The sequence below is a fragment of the Apis laboriosa genome, unplaced genomic scaffold, assembly GCF_014066325.1.
Source record: "Apis laboriosa isolate Shangri-la unplaced genomic scaffold, ASM1406632v1 scaffold112_cov148, whole genome shotgun sequence".
NCBI lineage: Eukaryota > Metazoa > Arthropoda > Insecta > Hymenoptera > Apidae > Apis > Apis laboriosa.
The window spans coordinates 6,360,394-6,373,390 of record NW_025220865.1 but is presented as its reverse complement, the minus strand read 5'-3'; the positions used below and the strand labels follow the sequence as shown (position 1 = coordinate 6,373,390).

At 27.0% G+C, this 12,997-nt stretch overlaps 1 protein-coding gene across 2 annotated transcripts in view; it reads right to left on the bottom strand.

Annotated features, from left to right (window-relative positions):
- The window catches only part of LOC122715500 (heparan sulfate 2-O-sulfotransferase pipe), a 52,325-nt gene extending 39,525 nt beyond the window's left edge, over positions 1-12,800 (bottom strand). Inside the window, exons 1-2 of one of the 2 annotated variants that reach the window (XM_043937744.1) lie at positions 11,804-12,800; positions 2,208-2,356 (exon numbers count right to left, since the gene is read on the bottom strand). In XM_043937744.1, coding sequence (XP_043793679.1) covers positions 2,208-2,356; positions 11,804-11,862 — 208 coding nt within the window. In that variant the 5' untranslated portion in view covers positions 11,863-12,800. Of the gene's footprint in view, positions 1-2,207; positions 2,357-3,226; positions 3,931-11,803 lie in introns of those variants that run through there. The other variant, XM_043937736.1, reaches the window with a different exon arrangement.
- Between the last annotated feature and the right edge of the window lie 197 nt (positions 12,801-12,997).

Below are 12,997 nucleotides of genomic sequence, written 5' to 3'. Positions count from 1 at the left end.
TTTCGTTCCATGGCAGACACTCAATTATGAATATTTATAACCCGGAGCTATTTTGAAAACTCTGTTCCACAACTTTTTCTTTTCCTATCGCGGCTACCATTAAAATAAATCTCTTTAAACAAAGATATTCCTTTATAATTTATGTGATAGAAACTAAAAAATATTTATTTATTTAAGATATTCGATGTTGTAAGAAGAATGATATAACGTTTTGTAATTTTTGAATTGTAACTTTCTTTTGTTTTGTTATGTTATATTTTGTTATATTCAAAAAACTCGTGATCCTTCTCTCTATATAAGTTGAAATCTTTTTCCGCTAAATTTTTTTTGTAAAATATTCAATTTCTATTTAAAGAGTTATATGTATATGTCACATGCATGAATATTAAGAGGTTAACATGGTCTTACTGCCGAACAATGACTGGCAATTAAGGACGTGCGAGCACACTAATATATTGAATACATTCGTCGTTCGGGTCGTGTCGGAAAAAGTCGGGCGGATTCGAGTGAGAACTCGTAATATACGAATTCGGATTTAATACAATACAAACAATTTGATTTTTCGTAATTATTATTTTATAAAGAAAGTGAATAAATTGAAAAAAAACGATATTGGAAAAAAAACGATAAAAGTATTTATTTAAAAATAAATTTCTCCTACTATTTCATGATGAAGTAAGATAAAGTTATTCGGAAGTTCACAAAAAGAAAAATTATTCATAACAGAAATTATTCAAAAGAAAAATTATTCAAAAGAAAATTTTTTTGATCTTGAACTTTGTTTCTTTATCAGATATTTCAATATAGCGAATTAAGAAAAATATATCCTATGAAGCTTAACTAACTTTATCAAAGATTATATATCTGTTTCTAGTACCAGGAAGGAGACAAACGATTAATCGATCTTGATCGCAGAACGGAGGCAACAAATTGGAAACGGTAGCAGCATTAAGGAGGGAATCAGAACGACTCGACGAGGAGAGGAGGATCCAGTATAGCTAATTAGCGTGTTACGGGCAAACGAGGGCCCCGATACCGTTACGTATCTCGCAATGCAATGCAAAATGGTAAGAGAGCTGAAACGATAATGATCTAACGATATACGCACATGTGAAACAAACGACTCTTCCGACGTCGACCGTGTGCTTTGACTCTTTGTGAGCTCGCTCTCACACCTTGACCTTCTTCAACCGGGAAGTTCTCCCTTCAAGGATATTCGCAATCAAAGAATGTTATAAGACAAAATTTCTCAACTTATAATATTCAATTTTCAACTCTTTTCAGTTCAAATTTGTTTAAAAGAAAAAGCTTCTTTATCAATTTTTTTTAAGGAAGATATAATATATAAAATTTGAAATCTTTAATATTTAGTTATTTAATAAAATTAGTTAAAGCATGAAAAATGAGTGAGAATGTTGTATCTTGACAATTTTAAATCTTCTAGAAGTTGTAATTAAGTACTTGTTGAGAATGCGTAACATTGTGAGTTATTTTTTATCTTTTAAAACATTTTTCTCAGACAATTAAAATTATCTCTTTTTTAACGTTTGTTTTAATTACATGAGGTCTAATGATTCTTTTGATTTCTTGATTTCCTGTATTTAATATTTAATGAAGTTGGAACTAATTTTAAATAATTTTTATTTTGATTCTTAAAAATTCGTAAATATATTTTTTATAACAAATTAATATTAAATTTTTTTTTATAAATCAAAATTTTCCCCTTTTTTAACTTCGATGCATTAAAATGACTATGAATAAATTAATTTTTGTAATAGAAAATTAACAAACATATATAAAAATAAACAGAGAATAAACTTCAAACTTTAAAATTTACAACTTATAATCCTAACATAATGTTTAATTTTCATTAAAATAATTTATGATTAAAATTATTATGAATACAGTACATATCTTCTATATCAATCTAATCAATCAATCAAAGTTAATTGTTTTTTCCATAAGAAAGTCAACATTCTACGACATATATATATAAATCATGAGGTTTCACTTAAATCAACTTTCCAATCTAAAATGCCAGTTCTAGATTATCAATACTAGTTCTAAAATAATAAAATATCACAGGATATGTTTGATTGATCGAACAAAAATAACGTTTTCGAATCGCGTATCAACTCTTAAAAATACATAGAAAGATTATATTGTAAAAAAAAGTTCAATAAAATAGAAAAAAATGGAAAACTCACCGGATGAGAGTTGATTCGCTGATAGCATTTCGTCTTCGCCAGGCTGAAGGCGAATTTCCATTTTTCGTAAACGCGAGTGCAGCTCTCTGGTGTGCAAAAAGAGGAACAGAGTGCTGGAAATGGCGATCAGCGCAATTAGCTCGATCGTCCTGAAAATAAATATTGAATGAAACAGTTGTTCCAATGAAAAGAAAAAAAAAGATTATATTAATTCGATACAAAAATTATCGATTTTTGATCCTTATTAGTAATTTTAATGAGTATCTATATTTTTAATAAATAATCTTTTCATCATTTATGATAAATTTATTTTTTTATTATTTTGGATCTGTATAAGTTATTCAGATGATCAATTATATAATATTTTTGTTTTTTTGAAAAATTTTAAATTTTGGCATTAAAATATTTAATATTTTAGACATCAAATAATTAATTTAGCTTCTATGTAGATTAGAAATTCACTATAATATTTAATTTATAGAGATTAAATTAATATAATATCTTTATTTTTTGAAACTTTATTATATTTACAAGTTACTAAAATTAAAGTATTTAATTATTAAAACACAAATAAAATATCCATTAACATTAACATTCTCAATTTATTCCACATAACAAAATGCTTATATTACAATTATATCAATTTCAAATTCTCTCATCTAACAACTATTTACAATGTAGATAAAGCTATCTACATTGCTACTTTCAAGATAGTCAAACATAAAATTACTATTACAAAAAAAAACTTTCCACTAAGCAAATAAAGGAAAAATAGCAAAATATTTAAAAAACACGAAAAAATACAGGAAAATATTTTCATAAAAATTTATAAATAAATAAAATGCAATTAGATCTTTTTGTATTAACATTTTCAATTACTATTTTTCCATTTAAAATGCTAATATCAATCTTAAGTATCTTTCTTTTACAACTATTACACTGTTACAATGTAAACACAAAGCAAATCTATGCTATCTACATTGGCACTTTCAAAACGGTCAAACATAAAATTACATTACTTCGCGAGAAAAGACTTTCCACGGAGCAAATAAAGGTAGAGCGGCCAAATATTTGAAAATGGATGAGGACACTTGTTTTCCCAAAGTGACATGTTACAGATTGTCTGACATGTGGGTTGTCGTCGCCAGAGGAAACAGGGCATAGCGAAGTCATCTATCCCGTAATTGATCATTCTGTTCGCGGAGATGTTTCACGTGCGACCTGGTTTCAAGCGATCCCTCGTCGACCGTAAAAGGACGACCTCCACTGAAGAGATACAAAATTGCACTTCTGATGATATCGTAGGCTGCTGCATTTTCTTCCATGCATGATGTTTGCCTCGTAACTTTGTGGAACAAATATAATTGTAAAATAAGGAATCAAGAGAAATTTCTCCGAAGAATAACGATGAATTAAAGTGTCTTTTCTCTACGTTGTCGACAAGTACGTGCACGGAAAATTCAAGAATCATCATTCCTTCGATGTTTGACTTTCATCGTATAGAGAAAATTCAGTGATGGTACTGTGAAGCCATCGTGCATTTTATTGCGATTTAATATCTTGAATATCAATTTAATTTGAAAAAACTTTTCACATAAATCCGATTTATGTTTCTTGTGCATAATAAACTATTTTTGTAATTCTCGAAATCTAGATAAAGAATAATTTGCATAAATAATATTTTTTACAAATCAAAGAATAACTGGCTGACTACAAGTTTCAGTTTAAAAAATTCCAAAAATTAAAATTAATTAAAATTTTAATCCTTGATAAATATGTATAATTTATTATACTCTACAATTTTTATTAAAATCAAGTTAAATAAATTTCCATTATTAAGCTAATTATATTATATAAATTAAAAACGAAATCTATTCTTTCATTTAATTAAATAAATTCAATAACTTTCATTAAATTTCAAACAGATTAACTGCTAAAACATAAAGATTGTCATGTCAATATTGATTTAATTCATGGGTTTCATTTATCCGTTATAATTATTAACAGTTATAGCAAATCATGATGGCTTGATAGAAAAATAATCCATTCATCGCATCAGAAGTTCTTTTTCCTCCTGCGCAGGAAGTAATCTCGTTAAATGTCGGCTGTTTGAATTTCTGCGATCGATAAACGTTCTGCATCTCATTGAGGATGCCCCTTTAGAAGCAGTATCCTGTCTACATCGTATCGATAAAACGTCATCCAAGATGACGTTCCTTTTAAACCGATCGGACATTGACACATATGCGTGACAGCATATGTCACGGAACTTCATAATGGTTTGTGATCGGTGAACTAGAAAAATCATTGACCGCCGGAAATTCCACTAGGTAAGCGATTTCTTATATGGTCAAGATGAGGGTTTGCAGAAGAAAGCATCTTTTTCTGTTAAATGAACTGGAAACTTGCATAACATCACTTTATTTATTTGAAAATATTTTCCGATTTAATTTTGAACTTGAAATTTTTGAAACTCAGAATACTTATTTTCTCGTTTTTTTTTTTAAGAATATTTTAAAATTTAAATTTTTTTAAATTTCGAATGTTTTTAATCTATAACTACTCGGTTATGCAATTCTTCCGAAGTTTTAAATTGCAAAAATAGCAAAAATTTCGAAAGTATGAAATTTATTAAAAAAAGTTTCAAAAAATTTCGAGATTTCAAAATTTGATTTTAATTTGAAATATCTCTAATATGAATTAGATTATTTCCCTACATTTAAATAAATGAGATTTTGTTGTACCTCGTAAAACTTTCAATAACTTTCATTTAGTAACATATAATTTAATTTGAACTCTGAATTGAAAACTGACTGCGGAGAGACCTCATGGGAATAGTTAAGAAGTTGAATTTCCAGATACCCTCATTATGCGCGATGGCCCTTCCCGCATTCCAAGTTATTTCATGGTCCTAAGAGCTTACGGTTCCCTCATGTTCGTGTGTCGTTGACACCGCATGTCGCGACCGATACCGTTCGTTTCTTGTTTTCTTTTATCTGGACATGCATTCATTTCTCCTGGCACGATTGTCTAGATCGCTTAGACATCCGAATGGTTTCTATACAGTAGATAAGATGCGCTTCTTCATGCCTATGGAACGTGTAACAGAGGAAAAGTTATGGTAATTTGCCGGTTAAGAACTACTAGTATACATTATTCTATATGATGGTGATGGAAATGCATATAAATCTTTAGTGTCGGTCATTTTTAGAAAAGAGATACTTTAAATTTCATATTTGAAAAATTAATAATTTGTGCATAAATTATCTATATTTCTTGTATATGCAGCATTATGCAATGAAATGTCTTTGATATGAACAATGCTATAATAAAAAGATTAATTAATAAAGCTGATTTTCATAAATATTTATTAGAGAACATTTAATTTATTATTTGGATTGATTCCTAATTCTTTTCAATATGAGTTTAAGGAATAATTATCGAACATGAAATCATTTTATGTTTTAAAATTCGAAAAATTAAATCAATGCAATCTAAACCTATTTTAACCTAAAAAAAATAAAAAATTCATTACCAATAGATAAATCTAAATTGCAATCCAATCTATTCTTCATTTCATTTTTTTAATTGAAAAATTTTATTCTCAAGTTTTTACGATTTGATATATTTCCCAGTTTATTTCCACAAACTGTTTACAAATGATTTCCAAGCATAGTGAAATATATTTGTAGGATTCGCTCACATCCTCGTTTTTTCTTTCATTTCTATTACCGTAAGAAGATCGTAGATAACAAGCGAATTCGTTTTCCTTGCTCAGGAAAATTGTCCGTGTCTAACGCAGGTGCAAACACTATAGAAGCTTCACTATGTATTTTTTTCCAACGAACGAATGCTTGACTCGCATGTTTTTAGTGGCAGTGAGATGGTTAGAACATCGCGAAAGCGCGAGACTAGCTTGTCGACACGCGAGTTACTTTAACATGAACTATATGTAGTTTGAACTCGCGCGATATCGTAAAAAGTAATAGCAACTGTTTTCACTTGAAAATATTGTTGTTTTGCGATTTAACGAAGCAAAATTTATTATGATTTTTTTATTCAGTTATTCTTACTTTTATTAACACGTCTTATACGATTATTATATGTATATTTCAATTAATTGATGACAGATGTCACTTGTGCACTAAGTGATTTTTGTTCATTTTGTTTATCTCGTACCCTTTCTTGTTCTTTTTTATTTTTGGTGCATCGTAATATGTAATATCTTAATACATAGTCACACATACATAGTCTTAATATATAGTTTTTAAAACATGAAAGATCATCTCTTCCTCTGCAGTAATATTATTGATAATATTATATACATTTTATAAGATTCTGTGTTTCATCAATCCATTACTTTGTGATTACTTTGTGATTATTTATTTTTTTCTTTTTTGGTGAATTTTTAGTGAATAAATTAAATTCATTATTTATAATACATAAAAATCGTGAATATAAAGAATTTTTGTCGTTCAATGATGTTATTTCTTAAATGTCATATGACAATTTATTCCATATAAATCTAGGTTTGATTTATTTTCTTAATAGTTTAATTATTATTTGGTCACTCTGTTTATCACTTATCACTTATCATTTATCTATAGCTGAAAAATTGTTTTTTTTCAAATTAACATGTATTGATATTGACTGTTTATGTAAGTAGATAATGGTGAAAAATCGTATAAAACTCAAAAAATTTTGAAATTTCTTTAAATTTTAAATATATTATACCTATGTTTAAATATCATAGTACAAGTATTATTGATGATTTAATACTAACACGCGAAAAATTAATAGCGAAGAAACAAAAATATCTACTAAACAAAAATAAGAAACAAAAATACCTAAGCAAATCAAATTTTAATGGAAAGTTAAATTATAAAGTTCTAAGTAAATGTTTCTGATTATTTTTTATTTCAAAACAGCTGATATTTAATAGAATAAATAATTTTATTGTAATATATTTTAAATTATATTGGAATTTAATTATATATATATTTAATTTAATTATAAATAAATTATGTTATTATATAGAACTATTATAATTGATATAATTATAGTGATATAATTATTTAATACATGATATAAATACATTTAAAAAAATCACTAATTCACACTAATAATAAAAAATAAACTCATTTGTTCCAATTTTAAATTAATAATTCTAATTTATAATTGTATATTTTGTTGACAATCTAATGATAAAGATATTAAGAATATGAAATAATGTTTAATAATGTTTTTTGTTAAAAGTAATATTTTTTTCTGAAGAAAAAAACATAAAGTAAACCATTTTAAAGAAAGGTTATACTCATTCTCAGTTACAATCGAGATTCACACGGATCAAATGATAAAAATCATGCTCCGATCAATCCTGTGGTTTTAGTTTTCCGGATTCCTATTTCGTTCGTGATGCAATCTCGTCGTCGATTTATAACAGACATTCTCGATCTGTTAGACTGATTCAGCGAAATATTAATTATCGAATTTTTTACCATCATAATGATATTGAAGATATTAAATTGATAAAGATATTAAAATCTCACACAAAATTTTTCATTTCTTATTTCAAATATATTTAATAATGTGTCCTTTTTCTTTCTTATTTCTTCTAGCTCTTACAATTAAAAAAATATTATAATACAATATTTTCATATGTAGTACAATATCTTCATATTTTACTCATATCTAACCTAAATCTAAAAAAAACAAACAATGCAAACAAATTTTTTTATATCCTTTTTAAATTATTAATAACCAGGAATGATCTTAGCACAAAAGCAATTAGTCAATAAGTTATCGTGACAGGTTGGAAAATCGTATCCGGTGAAAAACACGCAAATGGTCAATGTCGGTGAAACGAATCGGTCGTGATTGAAAGTTTAGACGTAGTGGCGTGACGTTCACCACGTTCAGTGAGAGTTCCCAGTAATAATAGTATATAACATTGTTGCCTTGAAAACCATCATCCTGCATGATACTGATATGCCATGCACGACTTTCGATTCCCGTAAATAGCTAAGTTAATATAACACAATCGTGTTCTCTTTAGATCTGGTCATTGACCTTGAGAATCGAAATAACTTACGAAAACGAATTCCGTTATTTTCATTACGGGTCTTTCGTTTTATTCGTAATTTAATTCCTAATACTATGATATTTTATATGCATTTAAAAATTTTTTTCTTTCTTGTTTTAAATCTTATCTCTTTTTTTTATTATGAGACAATTTCTTTTTCCTTAATCGTTTTATTTATAATCATGTTTTTTATGAGAATAATTATTAATTTGTATTTTTATTACTTAAAATATTGAAAGATTGATGGTATGACAATTGAATAAGAGATATAAATGCTTTTTATTTACGGAAAAATATCTTATAAAACGAAAAAATACAATTAACCCAATTTGTCGCAGGAACATAGATAATCTTATAATTATTTAAAGTTTTGCTGTAGTATGCTTTATTTACTTTTTGAATCGATAAAAAATCTAGTTATTTGCTAAGTACTAAAAATTAAAGGTTAATAATTCTATTTTAAAAGTAATTAATTTAATCTGTTTAATTGAAAGTTGAGAGAATTGAATAGTTTAAAGACAATTATGGGAAAAACGTAGGTTTTTTTTCATGAGAAATCCAGTCAGAGAAATTAAATGTTTAAAATAATATCCCAATGACAAATGAAATGACTTTAATGAAATTCTATTGTTCTAAATTTTCCAGACGGTTTTTATATATTTATTATTCTTGATGAAAATTATTTTAATTCATAATATAACTGAAAATATTGAAGATTTAAAGATAATTAAAAAAATAAAAATTAAACTTTTCAAATATATTCACATCTTAATGATAATAATGATAATAAATTTTAATGATAATAAAAAAAATGGCAAAAAGAATAATTATGCTATTGTGATGTTAAGCGACTTACATGAATTAATATGAAATTCGATGAAAAAATTTAGAAAAAAAGAAATGTCGAGGTTCCTATTCACTTTTATAGTATCATCTTTTTTATAGTAACTCATTTAGAACTAATATAAACTAATAAACTTGTTTACATTGAAATTTCGAAAGATGATGTTTTTTGATATTCTTTTGCGATTCTTGCTTTTGTAATTTAATTTTAGTTTCTTCATATCACTGTAAATAATAATAAATAAATTATAATATTACCATTGAAAATGAAAAATTAAAATAGAAAATAGAATATTCAATATTATCTTTTTCATTTTAATCTAGTTTCATTTTAACATTATTATTAAAATGAAGCCAGAATTTTGTAATTCTGAATAATGAAAGAAAAAATCATGCATTTTATCGTCTAACAATCATTAAATTATAATTTATTAAAAAAGTAATTTATTAAAATAGCTAAATAATATTTGTTTTTGGCGATATTTCAATTTTCTAACATCATTTTAACGTTATTTCAAATTTTCTTCAATTTTTTTTCAATAAAATTTCTTTTAAATTTTTACAGAGATTTTTATACGAAAAAAAAATAATATCAAATTTCTAAAATAGTCAATCAATTGTTCATGATTCTTCCATAATTCCTATTATTTCAATATCCAATCAATGTAATGGATCACGATTTGTTCTGTGCAGTTATACAGGCTCGTAAGATAAGATAACCTCAAATCCATTTTGCCGAAGTGATGCATCTAAATAAATTAATAATAATAATAATAAAAATTAAAAATAATAAATTCACTTAGGAATACTTCGATTTATCTCTCCTCTTCGATGGAAATTTTTTAAACGAGATTTGAATAATTATTCTGCACGAATTCATTGAGTAATGGGGCGAAGATTTTGTGTTAAATCGTAGACATCGTGGGAACAAGGCTCGTTCTAAATAATTTCCGGTTAATCCTCCTTTAATAATTATTCGCATCAAATTTTAAAAGACATATTAATTGAATAGATAAATTATTTTACTATAAAGAATAAATCTAGAATTAATTTAATCCCCAATCTTTTTTTTTTAATTTTAATTCTCTAAAATCTAATATTTTCTTGAAATTCAAAAAAGATCAATTAATTATAATTATAATAATTACAATAAAAAATTAAATTTTAATTAATATTAAGTTTAAAAAAATATAAATTTTGTAAATATATTTATAATTTCTATTTAACATAATTTATCAAAAATATTCTGTTATATATGTACATATATTATAACGAATTGTTGCATTATTAAATCAATTTTATGTAAAAAATATTTATAAAAATTTTATATATTCTTATTAACAAATTTTAATTATTTATTATACTCTAATATCTTTTACTTATTTATATCCTAATACCTTTTTACAATATCAATAGAAAACAATTTTCTTCATTAGGTATATACATGAAACCTAACCTTAAAAAATACAAATTGATCTTTTCTGTTGCAATAATCAAATATTAATGCGATACATTCAAACAAATTTGCAATCACAATCTTGAAATTGAAATTCTCTCTTCTTAACACTTCATCAAAATTTCAATCGATTTCTTTCTATAACAAATCAATACTATCGATATTCTTGTTTTTCGTTATTAAATCATCTTCGTCCGTTAGCTATGAGTTCTTTCGAGATAGAGTTCACGATAGAGGTCTATTCAAGTTGTTAATAATTTATAAGCCACCGAATCAAAAAAAGGAAAAAGCCAATCCTCTACTGTAAATCCAATTCATTTAATCACGAGTAATAGCAAAAGGAAGGATACACGTATCTATTAACAGGAGTCTGCATTTGAATGCGTCGGTATTCCGAAGTTAAGTATTTTAACGCGTCGAATACTCAGTTGATAAATCGATTTCAGGCACGAGATCTCTAATCTCACGCTTTGTATCTCGATGACGCGATTCATCGAACGTTTCGATCCTGATAGAGCACAATTGAAATGCGTATGTACCTATATCGGGAGATTAAGATGAAAATTCAATAGATTATTTTTCGATTGCATCACTCCATAACGAATTATCATAATTCTAGAGTTGTTTCCATTTCTAGAATTTCGTTGCATTGAATATTCAAAATGAAATTTATCGAAAAATTATTAAAATTGAAATTCGCGAAAAGTTTAAATATTTTTTTTATTATAATTTTATTATATTGTTATTATATTTTGTTATATATATGTCTTAATATTATCGAACATATTTTATATAATAAATAATTATCAATTATAAGAATAAGAAAATCTTTCAATAAAATTTAATTAATATTCTCTTCATAAAATTTAAATTCTTTCTTTTAAATAAATTTACTTTTTTTAAATTTAAATTTTAAAAATTCCAATTCGATAATTTTCGCGAAATATTTAATTAAAATATTTTTCAATTTGTTTTATACTAGAAAGAGTTTAAAAGTCAAATTATATTTTAAATGATCGAATATTTTTTATTATATCTAAATCATACGATTAATAACCAATCAAATACATAACAACAATAATCAAATTCAAATTCAAACAACAAAATCAAATTCATCGATAATTAAAATCACAAATTCAAATTCAAACAATTCTCAGAGCGAAACAAAATGAAATAATATCGATTAAAACGAAATCGACCAAAAACAAAACTCACCTTTTCGGAACAGGCACCCGCCTGTGCTTCCACGCGTTATCGTTCAGCATCATGTGCATGCGCGCGCCTCTTCCTTTTCTTCACTCTTGTGCTCGAAGATCGATCAGTTAACAATGGCGCGGCCCTTCGATCGGATCCTCAGATCCGAGACGTCCAAACGCGACTCATCAAGCTGGAACGAGCGTCGATCGGACTCATGTAAGCGGACGAGGCAAACGTTCTTCTCCTTTCCACCGGTTAACCGGATCCACGCGGTTTTATCGTTACCAATCGATCACTGAAACTTGCAACAGCCACCCTGCGATTCTATCGATCTCGCACACACGTTATTTCGTTAATCATTCATACTCGATTAACTTGGATTTCGATTTATTTCACTTTGAATAGTTCTATATATTATTGATATTATTGATATTATATTATTGATATTCTTTATTAATAAACAAATTTGTAGCGTAATTCTCTTTGTCGATTAAATGTATACATATAAAATTGATAGTATCTGATTAATTGTTGATCTTAATTCTTTAATTTCGATTCTTTTCAATTTTTAAATATTGATATAGAGTTATATTTCAATAATACAATAAGACTTCTACGTATAATTCCAAAATAATAATTCCAAAGGATAAATAATAAATTCGATAATGAAAGATTTTTAATTCAAAGAAAGATTTTTAATTCAGAAATTCAAAGAATTGATCACGTACACGAGATTCAAAATGGTTGTACAATTTTTTACAACGAGTTTCTGTGATGAATTTAAAAGAATGAGTACAACGCGAGGCACAACAGCTGACTCTGTGACGGAGAATAGGAAGAAGAGGATTGAAGTTCTATATAGGAACGACCGGCTGGCTGGTCAGCACGCGACTGACGAGCGGCAAGAATATTCCGCGCGAGAACACCGCTCTCGTCAACGAGGAGACGACACGCGATACGCTCTGCTCCGCGCCCGCTCCGTTACTCAGCCCGCTCGTAATGCGATTCTACTCCACATTCGCCCGGTGCCGCCGCCACCGCGCTGGCCCTCTCCAACGACCTCTTTCGCCACGAGAAAGGCGCCACTTTCCTGGAAGATCGCCGCTGCAAAAAGGTGTTCGACCCCGAACTTGCCTTCGATCGTAGAAATCTGACAGAGGTTCAGGATTTCCCATCGTTTTTCTTTTTTTTTTTTTTTTTTTGTTAAGTAAA